This window comes from Malaya genurostris, chromosome 2, assembly GCF_030247185.1.
Source record: "Malaya genurostris strain Urasoe2022 chromosome 2, Malgen_1.1, whole genome shotgun sequence".
NCBI classification, from domain to species: Eukaryota; Metazoa; Arthropoda; class Insecta; order Diptera; family Culicidae; genus Malaya; species Malaya genurostris.
Genome location: NC_080571.1, coordinates 279,747,283 through 279,760,313, shown reverse-complemented (window position 1 = coordinate 279,760,313; position 13,031 = coordinate 279,747,283). Strand labels below are relative to the sequence as shown.

Here is a 13,031-nt window from a genome sequence, read left to right as displayed (position 1 = left end):
TAGTAGTAGTGTCATTTCCGTAGATTGGCATTTTTCTCAGAAACTCTCACGGTGAAAACCTTTTTTTTTTTGCTCTAGTTTCCGTAGATCTCCGTTGATAAATTTAGATTTCCGTAGATTTCCGTAGAAAAAATCTAATTTCCGTAGATTTTGTCTACGGATCCGTAGATCCGTAGAAAATGGTCGAATCCGTAGATCTACGGAGATTTCCGTAGATCTGACATCGCTGCCTGAGCGTTTGAGGGTTTTAACCACGCAGAAGGTGCGCTCTCCGATGTCGCTGTTTGAATGCGTCTTCTCGCCCCGACGTCTGCTTTCATCCAACGCACAGAAAGAAATGATCGATTTTCGACCACGGTTTCCCTTTTATAACGTTCAGTTGAAGATATGTGCGTGACTACCTCAAAATCGTCGTCCTTGCGCGAAAAACCCAAGCAAAAGTAAAGAGTTTTCCGCGTTGTTTGAAAATTTTCAGAAAACTTAATTTTTGAGTTGTTTGTGGTTATCTCACACTGTTCAAAATATTATCCTAAATTCCTGATCATATTTTTGATGAAATAGTGAAAGAATTATGTTGCTGCCATTAGCGGCCCTTACACGAGTCATTAAAAATGTCATTACTATAACGTCTTCACAGGAATGGAATAGCTGTGGTAAGGCTTTCGTCTGAATGAAATACAGAAACTGTAAGTAAGTTGGAAGTCAAACTAAAACTGAGCCAGCTCATCTATTTCCAAATAGTTTTATGCTTATAAATTAACATAGTGTGAGTGTGTCAAAGCACACTGTAAATTCATAATAGTTACATTAATTTATGTTCAGGAAATAAGTTCTAAATCGAATATGCACTGAAAGAAATAATCATCTGAAAGCTGAGATTACAGCTCTTTTCCCTTAAAATAAAATTCAATAATTTGCCTGAACTACAAAACTGTAAATTCGAGATCGACATAAATCGACAGTTTCCTTTTAGTCTTAAACTTAAATGTTTGCTTAAGGCAATAGATATTAACAAATATTAATATTGACCTTATATCCAGCGAAATCAATATACAAAATCTTCGTTCATCCTTTTCGTCTTTATTCGTTTCGATCGCCGAGTTTGGCGAATAGGTGAGTTCACCTCTTCTAGTCTTCTTTTGATGCCTCTTCCTATATCCTCCTCCACGAATCCCTTAAATTCCTCTTCGCTATCATCCTGTCTTTTTTCCATCGTTGGTTTCAAATCCGAATTGGAAATAACCACATTCGGTCTCATTGCCTTATTACTCATGTCTATTCGTATTTGGGTGCGATGCGCCAGCACAACGACGTTTCCAACAAGAATTGTTGTAACCCACGAAACTGGTCAATCCAAAAAAAGTTCTTAACACACGGTGACGTTTTTTTTACTTTTACACGGGCTGCTGGGGAACCCGTTTCCTCCAAGACAAAATGAAGACACCGCCCTTTAACCTTGATGCCACGTGCCTAATATCAGCCAACAAAATCACGTGCACCTGAACTTTTTCTCGTCGCCACTTATAACGTCTTCACAGGAATGGAATAGCTGTGGTAAGGCTTTCGTCTGAATGAAATACAAAAACTGTAAGTAAGTTGGAAGTCAAACTAAAACTGAGCCAGCTCATCTATTTCCAAATAGTTTTATGCTTATAAATTAACATAGTGTGAGTGTGTCAAAGCACACTGTAAATTCATACTAGTTACATTAATTTATGTTCAGGAAATAAGTTCTAAATCGAATATGCACTGAAAGAAATAATCATCTGAAAGCTGATATAACAATTACTAAAAAATAATATCATTTTAATGAACGTGTAATGGTGCACTAATGACGAGATTTCTAACAAATTTGAAATACATCATTACTTAGTCATCATTTAAAATGACATTTTAATGCTCGTGTAAGGGCCGCTATTAATACGATCACGATTAAGTTCTGCTTATTCTTCCATATGCTAATTTTTAAAAGGCGCCCCATAGTAAAGTAAGTCGTATTCACGACAAAAAGGAATTAAATCAAAGCTCATAGTTTTCCCAATTATTTAGCGTGACGGATTTGCTATTTTTTATTTAAAATGCATCTGATTCCTTCCCCCCACAGCGAAATCTTTTGTGTGGTATTGAATTCCACACTGACAGTTCACTACTGACATTCTGTGTGTTGCAATGTTGCAACGAATGATTACCACAAAAGCAAATCGACATCATCATCAATCATCAACGTCAGTTCAGTCGTCACTGAAGCAGTACGTCTGGATTTGGGTGAAAAATTGCCGAAAAAATCTGCATGGGATGAAAATACACTTCCAGTTTCCATTCGGTTCGGTTCAGGTGTGCACGGAAACATATCTCGGACAGTCAGACAATGTTTTCCAGTGACAGTGTCGTCATAAACGATAGTCCAAGTGCCCCCTAAGTGAAGAGTTTTTTTTTTCTCCCATTTGCAAGTGCAGTGAAAATCCTCGTTCATTGCGTGAATTGTGATTGCAAAAGATTTGAACAAAAACAGAATAAATTGCTACTGTGTTTTGTTGATTCGATCTACTGGAACGACTGAGATCTGGCCTACTTTGCATAAAATTTACATTTTGGTTTTTCAACGTGCAGCTCGCTATTTGCAGAAATGTTTTGCACTGACGTGTCATCGTAAATATCGATAGAGAGAAACAAAAAACAATGCACTGCGGATTGTGAAACGTATCGCAGCAGCACGAAGTGTTTGTTCAAAGTGGTAGAAAAAGGAAAATCTTATCAGTGATGTGACTTCACCCCCGGTGAAACAGTGCATGCTGTTAGATAGAAAAAAAGAACCCTTCACAACGAATATAGATACTGATAAAGTTTTATCGTCGCTAGAGGCATAATCTTACGTAAGGCTGGCTATAGTTTGTATGGCTTAATTGTGGTTTTTCGTGAAAGGATTGTTTGAGCTCCGTAACGCAAAACAAAACCACAATCTGGGAAAGATGTCTTTCGTGAGCGGAACCACAGACAACGAGGCGGCGCAAAAGTTTCTGGAAACGTTGCAAAATGATTTTCGCATTCTGTCGCTGGAAACGAAGAAAAAATATCCTCAGATCAAAGAGGTGAGTAAGGGGAGCAAATGGTAGGAACTAGTCTTCAATTTTTTTGTACACCCATGTCCCGTTCGATTGTTCTGATAAGGTTGCTCATTGTGGCGTCACGTAGCACAGCTCGTTCGAACTGTAATTTTTATTGCTGCCAGAAGACTGAAGTGGGTTCCATTAGATTTCAAAAATTGGAATCAATATCCGTCGATTTGCCACTCAACGATTTCCCTTCAGTAGTCGCTGAATAGCTTGCAGTTTTCTTGCTGAATGACTAAATTGCCCGAAGGACAAATTTCCTCGTTCGCTTCTCATACCACGATTCACCACACCACCGTATCGAACGATAAAGGATTGCAAATGACCATGACAAAAAAGTATTGTCGTTTTATGAGCCTTGTCAGCTCAAAATCGGATCGGTTTTCTGGAAGCCAGACATACTAATTGAGTACTTTGCAAATCCAATTTTTTTAGCACTTATTTTTTGCCAGATGCGGTCGATACTTTAGCAAAAGGTAATATGAATTTTGCTGATATAACAGTTATATTGACAAAAATCGACCATCCGATGCCTTTCGTTGTTGAGTAAACTGAACCATAATTCATTGACACCGCCAATACATTTGGACGAAAAGCAGATCACAGATGAACGAAGATAATTTTTACAGTGCTCTGCATGTGTACATGATTTATCAGCATTTTTGCTTTCCGGCTAGTGTGATTAGTATAATTACATATCAGTTTATTGAATTGTTCGATTATCACATTTCTGAACAATTGCAAAACTGCGAAAAAATTGCCTTCATGACGGAAGCCTTCAATTTTGACTGGAATTTCTTTCCTATCATCCCCAAGGCCGGTCAACTATTAAATAATGAATCGTTGTAGGCAGCGTTGCCAGGTTGCCAGATTTGTCTGGCAAATGCCAGATATTTCTCGTTTCGACAGACACTCAAACTAACCAGATCTTCTGCCAGATTTTCAAAATTTTCCCAGATATTCAAAATTTTCCTATATTTTGTCAGATCTTGCTAGATTTTTACGGTTTTGCCATCTTTACGATAGGTGGGAGACCGTTTCTTTTGCTCATCGAAAATGAAGCCAGCAAAAATTTCCTTGTATGTAGTAGACCCAGACAAATCCAGATAAATTTTTGAGTTTTGACAGATTTTTGAAAAAATAACCTGGCAACTCTGGTTGTAGGTCATTTTTCTCAAAATTTTCTCTTAAATGCGATTTTAATTATGCTTAGAGGCGATCTAGCCTGAAAGTAGGCATGCAATATTGAGGTTTCTATGCCCGGTGAAAAATGAACGGCGGCCCTACTGAAAAATGGGTGGCCAACACGTTTCCTGATGAAAACAAAACAATATGTAAAAGCGATTCACACGCAGCATCAAGCGACTATCACCTGCATGGAACGATTACGGAACAACAACATTAATTGTGAGCAATTCATATGAAAGGATACTACGTCAAGTTCACGGAACATTTTAACGTCGGATACGTGAGCAATATTCGGCTAAAAAAATTTATAAAAATAATCTGGACGTCGACGGAAGTTGATTGATCGTCTAAATCGTGTTTAATGCATGCGTTTCCTGATGAAAACAAACCAATCTCATTTGCATTTGTGGTTGTAAGTGAGCTGTCAGAGAGCCTAATTATGTTGATTCTATACCCTTGTGGTAAATAATTATAATAAGAGAGAAAACCATATGGCGTTTCGTGATGGAAACAAACACCACATCAGCTGTTTTTCAAAGAACGGCGAATCTAACATTGACAGCAAATGGAGAAAATCATCGATGAATGTTTCGACTTTGGTTTCAAATCGTGTTTAGAAATTATCGTATATTCTCTGATCAATTTATGATTAGTCGATGAATTGTTAGTTTATCTTCAAAAGGCACGCAAATGTTACCACTTTCCTTCTATATCCACTGAATAAATCAACATAAAAAGAGTTTCGCCCTTTTTCGATTTGTTTACTTTTATACTTCCTGTGTGAATTATAAAGATACGCCCTTGCGCACTTTTCATGAAATTGGCTGGTTTTCGCTACTAAGACAAATCTGTGAGTAGTTTTATTGTTTCTTTTACTATTTCCAGTAATAAAAGGTTCGGTAACCATCTAAAATAAAGAAAATAAATAGTTTCGCCCTTCCTTACTAGCAATTGAAGTATCGCCCTGTTTGTTGGCATGGAACACGGAGGGCGAAACTTGCGTAAACAAATGGAATGACAGTTTCGCCTTTTATAGCTCTTTGTATTACTAAGATTGAGATTTTTGTAGAATACGAATTTTCAGACAAAATTGCAGGATTTTGAAGCATTTATTGGTAGGAGAGAGAACCTCGATTTGTTTACTTTTGTAAGATACGTCCTTCTTTGAAAAACAGCTGACATGTCATTCGGCTAAAGTGCGATTCACACGTTATATCAGGTGACCGTTACAAGCAAGCAATGGTAATGGAAAGGAGCTGTTTGTAAAACTTGTTAAAACACTATGTCAACCTCGCGGAACGTTTTTACGTCCGAAATGTGTATTCGTTTCAATAATGAAGGTTATAAACTTATCAAAATTAAAAGTGAAGTCTCGTTAACGTTGACGGAAACTGACTGATCGTCTGATTCGTACTTAAAAATTAATTGATGCAAACAGGACGATTCTTCAATTGTTAGTAAGGAAGGGCGAAACTATTATTTTCTTTATTTTAGATGGTTTCTGAACCTTTTACCACTGGAAATAGTAAATGAGACGATAAAATTACCTGCAGATTTGTCTAAGTCGCGAAAACCAGTCAATTTCACAAAAAATGCGCAAGAGCGTATCTGTATAATTCACACAGGAAGCATAAAAGTAAACAAATCGAAAAGGGCGAAACTCTTTTTGTTGATTTATCCAATGGATATAGAAGTAAAGTGGTAAAATTTGCATGCCTTTTGAAGACAAACTAACAATTCATCGACTAATCATAAATTGATCTGAGAATATACGATAATTTCTAAATACGATTCGAAACCAATGTCGAAACATTCATCGATGTTTTTCTCCATTTGCTGTCAATGTTAGATTCACCTTTCCTTGAAAAAAAGGCTGATTTGTGGTTGTAAGTGAGCCGTCGGAAATGTCAATAGTTTTGATTTGTTTGATCATAAAAATACCTTCTCATGTCTCCAGAATCGAACGAACTGTATACATATTTCTCGATCTTAGGTCGTCTTTTTATAGGTGTCCATACTCTTGTATCCGCTTCTTCCTTGATAGAACATATCTAACGAGTGCGAGGTTTGCCTCGCAGTCGACGATTTCTTTGAAGTTCAAACTGTCTTCGTTTCTGAATTTTGATGTGGAACACATCTTTGTTTTCTATACAGGGGTGCAAATTAGAAACTCAAGAAAAATAAACGTAAAAATGTGGTCAGGTTTTAAACACTTACAGCTTAGCCAATTTTGCATCAATTGTTAATATTATTTCATCATTTGATTGGAAATATTTCCGAATTTCGATTTGAATGTATCAAGACACGTATTTTCAATTATGTATGATTGAAATTTTGATTAATAGCTACCAATGTCATATTTTGTCTGCTAAAAATCTCCGGCATACCGGATTTCCCTGCCATAGACGACGGTTTTGAAGGAGTACGCGATACATCAATGGGGAAGCATTGCTCTGATTGGTCAATCGATGCAAAAGCGAAGCTATTGGTATCACGCGAATCTATAAATATAAGCTAAATTATAACTAACGTTTTAGTCCTACGTGTAGCATGCTAGAGGTAGGTTGTTGCTAGACAGCAAGACAAAATGTGCCATAAAACGACTTGAAGCTTTAATTGGTTTGCTTTGATCTTGTGTCATGCGAGTTTGGATGAAATTATTTGTTATTTCGCTTTGCAAGAATCTCAGGGTAAATTTTAGGTGCTTAAGATTAATTTCTAATTAAAAAAAGATTAACTCGATTCATTATCGAAATCGCAGAATGGTAGTAATGGTAGAGAACTGAACGCTATAAAAATGACTGCATGCATACAAAATTTGAATACAAGCTTGGCGAAAAGAAGCTTAAATATCGAAATCCGTTACGCTAGTATGCACGTAGGTATAATTGCATATATTTAGGCTATTAATGTAATTTCGGTAATTACATAATTACATTACGGTCGGATACAAGGCAAACAGAGTGCGGGTTCGCGTGTTCGATGTTGGTTCTTAATACACTGAGGTCTTTTGTTGCTCGGGAGATACGCACCGCGTAAATTCTGCAATCTGCATATAAAACAGCGTAGCTTCGGAAATCCTCGTAAAAAAACCGCGTATCAAACTTGTTCCACATCAATAGCTCGAACAATCCCATGGGGCTGATCCTTGCAGTTTTTTTTTCATAAATGTCAAGTTTTGGTAAAATCAGTTAACGTCGTTGAGGTATATACTTATGTCGTTTTCGCTTGAGAAAACTGAAACTGACCCAGGATAGTTTCTTCAAACAAACACTTTTCGCGAAACTGTGTTGATTTCGCACTTAGCAACGGGGGTTTTAGCAAACCTGATATAACCATCAGGTTCGAAACTGACTCAATTTTCAGTTCAACAACGTTGAAACTAGGTTCGAAACTAGCTACAAACAAACGGTTTGACAGCAGTTAGGGCGGAAACTGGGTTAGGTTTGGTTATCAAGCGAAAACGACATTAGTATTATTACGAAGTCGGAAATAAAAAAAAATGAGAAATGAGCTCCCATTGCTACGAATTTTACAACTTTCACAAATAAGATAAGATGCTCAGTATCGATGGGTTATAGAAAGATATATTTTTAATTTTAAACTTAATAATGTTTTTTTTATAGAAATTCAAACTGCAAACTATCGTCGTTATTAGGATTGCGCAACTCAGCTCGGTTGCAAAAATCAAGGAATTGAAAGATGGCTCGCAAATTTTAATTCAGTATTCCAACAGCCACAATTCGTAATGTTTATTCTCAGTATCTTCCTATCACTTCACATAATATAACGAAAAGCAAAGACATCATATTAACAAGATATCCAGCTTTCACATTTCCCGAACAAATCATTGGGAACGTTCTTTTCTGCGAGCATGGCGCCCTCAGGCGAGTCCGCATCGAATCTCGTACATAGAAGTAGGGGAGAGAAATGTCAAATTCGTGCGCGCCAAAATAGCAGCCCTGCGCACTCATACAACGTATTGTATTGAATGTGTTGTCATGGGATGGCGTTGCTGAACTGAAGATTGATTTCGCTCCAAGCTGACAGGGTTTGCGAAAAACCAACTTGCAAGAAAATTTGTTCCCAGTTTCAAGCAGTTATTTTAGAAAGTTTGTAAGATTTGGTGTTTTTTTTCAATTGTTACGCTGGGAACCTCGTCGAAAACGACATGCCTCGAAGATGACAGGTCATTCTCAAAGGCATTGTTAACCAGCTGATTGCGTTGAAACATTTTCACTGTATTGAACTGTAAAGACTATCACCTCATTCGAAATATTCGTGCATTCTTTCTGGTGGAACAGACTGTAGTTTTGCCCTTCTTATATAGAAAGGCTAGGGCCGAGTGTCATATACCATTCAACTCAGTTCGTCGAGTACGCAAATAAAAAAAGTAGCTGATGACGTTGATTTTGGGTATATCGGATAATCGTTCCTGGTTCCGGAGGTATCGGGAAAGTGCAAACCGGAAATCACTCCAATTTCTCAGAAACCAGAGGTTAGACCGATCTTTGCAAATTCAGATTTCAATGAAAAGTTTTATGTAGAATTTTATCCTGATCCGGCTTCCGGTTCTGGAAATACAGGGTAGTGGCTATGAAATTGCAACCTGTCATTTGCAGCGATAATGCAAAAAACGTAAAAATGCTTCTAAATTTCCAGCCCCCGGTTCCGGAAGTTCCGGAAATAGTGGTCGAAAACTAAAACCCGGAACTCTCTTCATATTTTTCTGAAACATCTAACTCGATTTTTACAAACTTAGACTCTAATCAAAGGGTCAACCTATATAAAAATAGACTGCTTTTGAGCTCTGTTTTGATATTATTTCCAGTATCCGGAACAACCGGATGAGATGTGTTTAAAATTTTAATTTAATTTAACCGTAATTGAAAGCGAAAATGCACAAAACGAAGAACTTCTATTAACTTGGGTCATAACTGTTAAAAATTGAAAAGGTTATGCCAATGTTGGCCCAAACAAAATTGTTTGTTTCTATTCGATATTCAAATAAAAGTTTTTTGAAGAATCTCTTAGTAATATTAAAGAAAATATGAGCTATATGAGAAAAACATCATAGCACCATACAGTTAGTGGAGGAAAATTTGGCGTAATTCTTTGGGAATATTTAAATGGTTCTAAAAAGAACAGTGGAATTTATCCAATGTTTGCAACTGTTGAGTACTATTTTGCATAACCTATTTAGTAACTGGTACTAACTAAATTTGGAACCTGGAACTACATTCGGAACCAAGAGCTAAAGTAGGACTGATTAAAAATCCAGTTGCCAAATTCAGGATCAGAATTCAGGTCAAGTATTCAGTTCATACATTTATTTCTAGAGTTCTGAAATTGAACTCATTTTTAGGACTCAGATTCCCAATTTAATTTTAGAACTGAGTTCAGAGCTTGAATTCCGCGCCCATATCCAGTTCCAAAGTCTATTTCCAGAACCCGAGCTGCGAATTTTGAATCTGAATTCGAAAAATTAATTCTAAAATTGAATTTAGAAATTAAATTCTTATTCAGAAGTCATTTAATGTGATTAGCTTCAAATTGATGCAACATGGATTAACTTACATCGGTTAAATCCGTAGAGTTTGTTAGGTGGGCCAAAATATTTGAATTGGTCAAAATACCTCTGTTACCCTAATTACACAACGACACGTGGTATTAATCAACGTCTCTGTCTTCAAAATCTCGTGCTTCATTCGAAACATTATCAATACTACCTAAAACTTTGTAAATCGTCTACTCTAAAAATTCAGTCGTCTTTGACAGATTCTTGATACTTTTAGTGTACAAAATAAACAATTCTTGTCGCTAGAGCCTTTTAAATCTGTAGTCGCCTCTAATCTTACCTTTTAAATCTGTAGTCGCCTCTAATCCATCACAGACAATTTATTTCTCTATTCTCTCTAATGCTTGATATAAAAATGCTATGAACTTCAGTACAATAGACAGCAAAGGGGTTAAAATAACTGTTCAACTTCTGGCAGAGATACCAGGTAAAATTTTCAAGTCTGCATATTGGAAATCCTCCAATGCAATTGTTAAATTTTTTAAGTATGACGAGAAAAAACTAACAAGAAGCCCAACGCAATTTCGATAGTCTGTAAATTTGGCGGTTTTATATGAAAGTTTCAAAAACCTGTAAAAAGTTTGCAAAATTGCAGAGACTGCTTACAAAAGAAATCGGCAAATTCACATGCAAATCTTCAACCTGGCACCTGTATTTCTGACGATCATTATTTCGTTGTTCTGCGGCGATTCCGTCGCATTCTATGCCCCTCTGAAAACCACAATATTAGCTCCGATAGTGGATGCCAGAAAACTTATTCATTTCTGTAAAAGAACGTGGTTCATAGTCTAGACCACAAAAAATGTATGATGTAACATGGTTTTATCAAATTGACGAATTCGACGTCAACATTTCCAAAGGGCAAAAAAACAATTGACAGATTCTTTTTGTTTACTTTCTCTTTTGACTATGTCTGCGTTATTATACGAATGTAATAACATATTTGGTACTGTTAGAATCATGGGAATATTGTCTTTCATTTTATACGAATATTTTGTAAGTACACTTGAAAATTAAGGAGATATTAACAAAAGAGAAAGTAAACGAAAAGAAACTCTCATTGGTTTATGTCACCTTATGAAATGTTGACACCAGATTGAGGTTTCTATGCCCGGTGAAAAATGAACTGCGACCCTAGTGAAAAATGGGTGGCCAATATATTTCCTGATGAAAACAAAACAATATTTAAGAGCGGTTCATACGTGGCATCAGGTAACTATCACCGGCGTGGAACGTGGTTAACGGGAAATCGATAGTCCCACGATAAAAGGGCCTAACTGCAAATGAGAGCCTCTCTTTGTTCACTTTCTCTTTTGATTATTACGAAGCCATTACTGCTATTTATCCAAAGTTTCCAATATAATATAAAGAAAAAGTAAGCAAAGAGAAATTGTCATTTGCAGTAAGGCCCTTCTGTCGTGGGACTGTCGAAATGACAGTTCAACTGACGTTAGGGCTGCAGCAGAGATGTCAGGTCTTCTGCAGGAATGCCAGGCTCACAGATTAATCGGTGTTTCACAGATTTTGAACTTTATATATAGATTTGAAAAATGGCACAGATTTTCACAGATTGCTGAAAATTATCACAGAAATCGATCACAGTTTAGTACCAAAAAGTACTACTTTTGCTCACCAAATGATTCCAATCAGCAACTATGGTACGGGAAACATACGGGATTTTGCACAGACAGGTTTTTATATTGATCACAGATTTTTGAAAAAATGACCTAGCATCCCCGGTTTGCTGATTGGTCTGCAAACCTGCAGATTTCTTATATAGTGCTGCAGACATTTGTTGTGGCAGACTTTTGAAAATGGAGCTTTACGCAGACTTTTGTCATAATTTACATCTATTGTCGCTGTTTTTTAATTTTTTTTTTTGCTCGCCAATCCAGTTTTGTGAATCATACTTTATAGAGAAATTGAAGACCGCAGACATGTCTTCGGATTTACAGACTTTTGCAACCCTGTCTGAAGATATTTGAAATTTTTACCTGACATCTTTGGGCTGCAACGACAATAAGTAGATGTGAATAGCAGCGATGTCAGATCTACGGATCTAGGGATCCGAACATTTTTTACAGACCTACTGGTTCGTAGACAAAATCTAATTTGGAATTTGGATTTTTTCTACGGAAATTTGAACTTATCAACGGAGAACTAGTTTTGTCTGACGCTATCTACCGCGAGAACTTTTGACCAAAATGCCAATCTACGGAAATGAACTACAATCTGGCATCGCTGGTGAATCTGGTATAAAATAGTGACAGAATTACACATTTAAAATGTTAGCAAACAAAAAATCAAAACTTTGGCTTTGATGACGGTAGAAGTTTGCCCGAACAAAAGACAGTAACGATAACCGGTTTTTTTTGTTTTCCCTAAAGAGACGCAAACCGTTGAAATGTTGGATGTTAAAACAAAAATAGTCAACGATTTAATTTTAATTTGTTTGACGTAATGGCACCATAACTAAGTTCAGTTTTTTTTGCAATGACTGAGTGGAAACATATATTGGATAAGCCAAATGAATGAAAAACTAACAGAAAAGATGGTTTATAGGAAAAAGATACGCTCAGAGACAGCACTCGAAGCTGCGTTCTTATGCATTTCGTGCATACGCGCTACCATGTCCAGCCAGCGGCCGGAACCAGTAAAGAAGGTGACAAGCGAATATAAATACACTCTCCTACTCAGTGCTTGAGCGAAATAATAGGTATAAAGCAAGAACACTAATGTTTGATGGACAGAGAAGATGTTTGGATGTATGGTATCGGTCGGGTGACGGCCAGGATGTAGACCATGTTCGATGTACGTTCTACCCATGTCTAACTGCGTTTTAGAACTGCGTCTATAACAAGGTTCAGGGTGGCGAAATGGTATCGCGTATGCACGGAATGCATGAGAACGCAGGTTCGAGTCCTGTCTCTGAGCGTATCATTTTCCAATAAATCATCTTTTCTGTTAGTTTTTCATTCATTTGGCTTCTCCAATATATGTTTCCACTCAGTATCGACAAAGGACAGAAACTTCCCCTTATTTGCTTGATTTTTATATTTTCAGAAAACGTCATTGTCGGTAGAACGATATGTTGACATTCCGGTCATTCAAAAAGCTAGTATCGACATCTTCCGAGACATGCCGACTGACTACAC

At 36.9% G+C, this 13,031-nt stretch overlaps 1 protein-coding gene across 1 annotated transcript in view; it reads left to right on the top strand.

Moving 5' to 3' along the window:
- Positions 1-2,226: 2,226 nt before the first annotated feature.
- The window catches only part of LOC131430264 (protein MON2 homolog), a 36,259-nt gene continuing 25,454 nt past the window's right edge, over positions 2,227-13,031 (top strand). Inside the window, exon 1 of the mRNA XM_058595083.1 lies at positions 2,227-3,089. Within this exon, the coding sequence (XP_058451066.1) occupies positions 2,970-3,089 (120 nt within the window). The 5' untranslated portion in view covers positions 2,227-2,969. The remainder of the gene's footprint in view (positions 3,090-13,031) is intronic.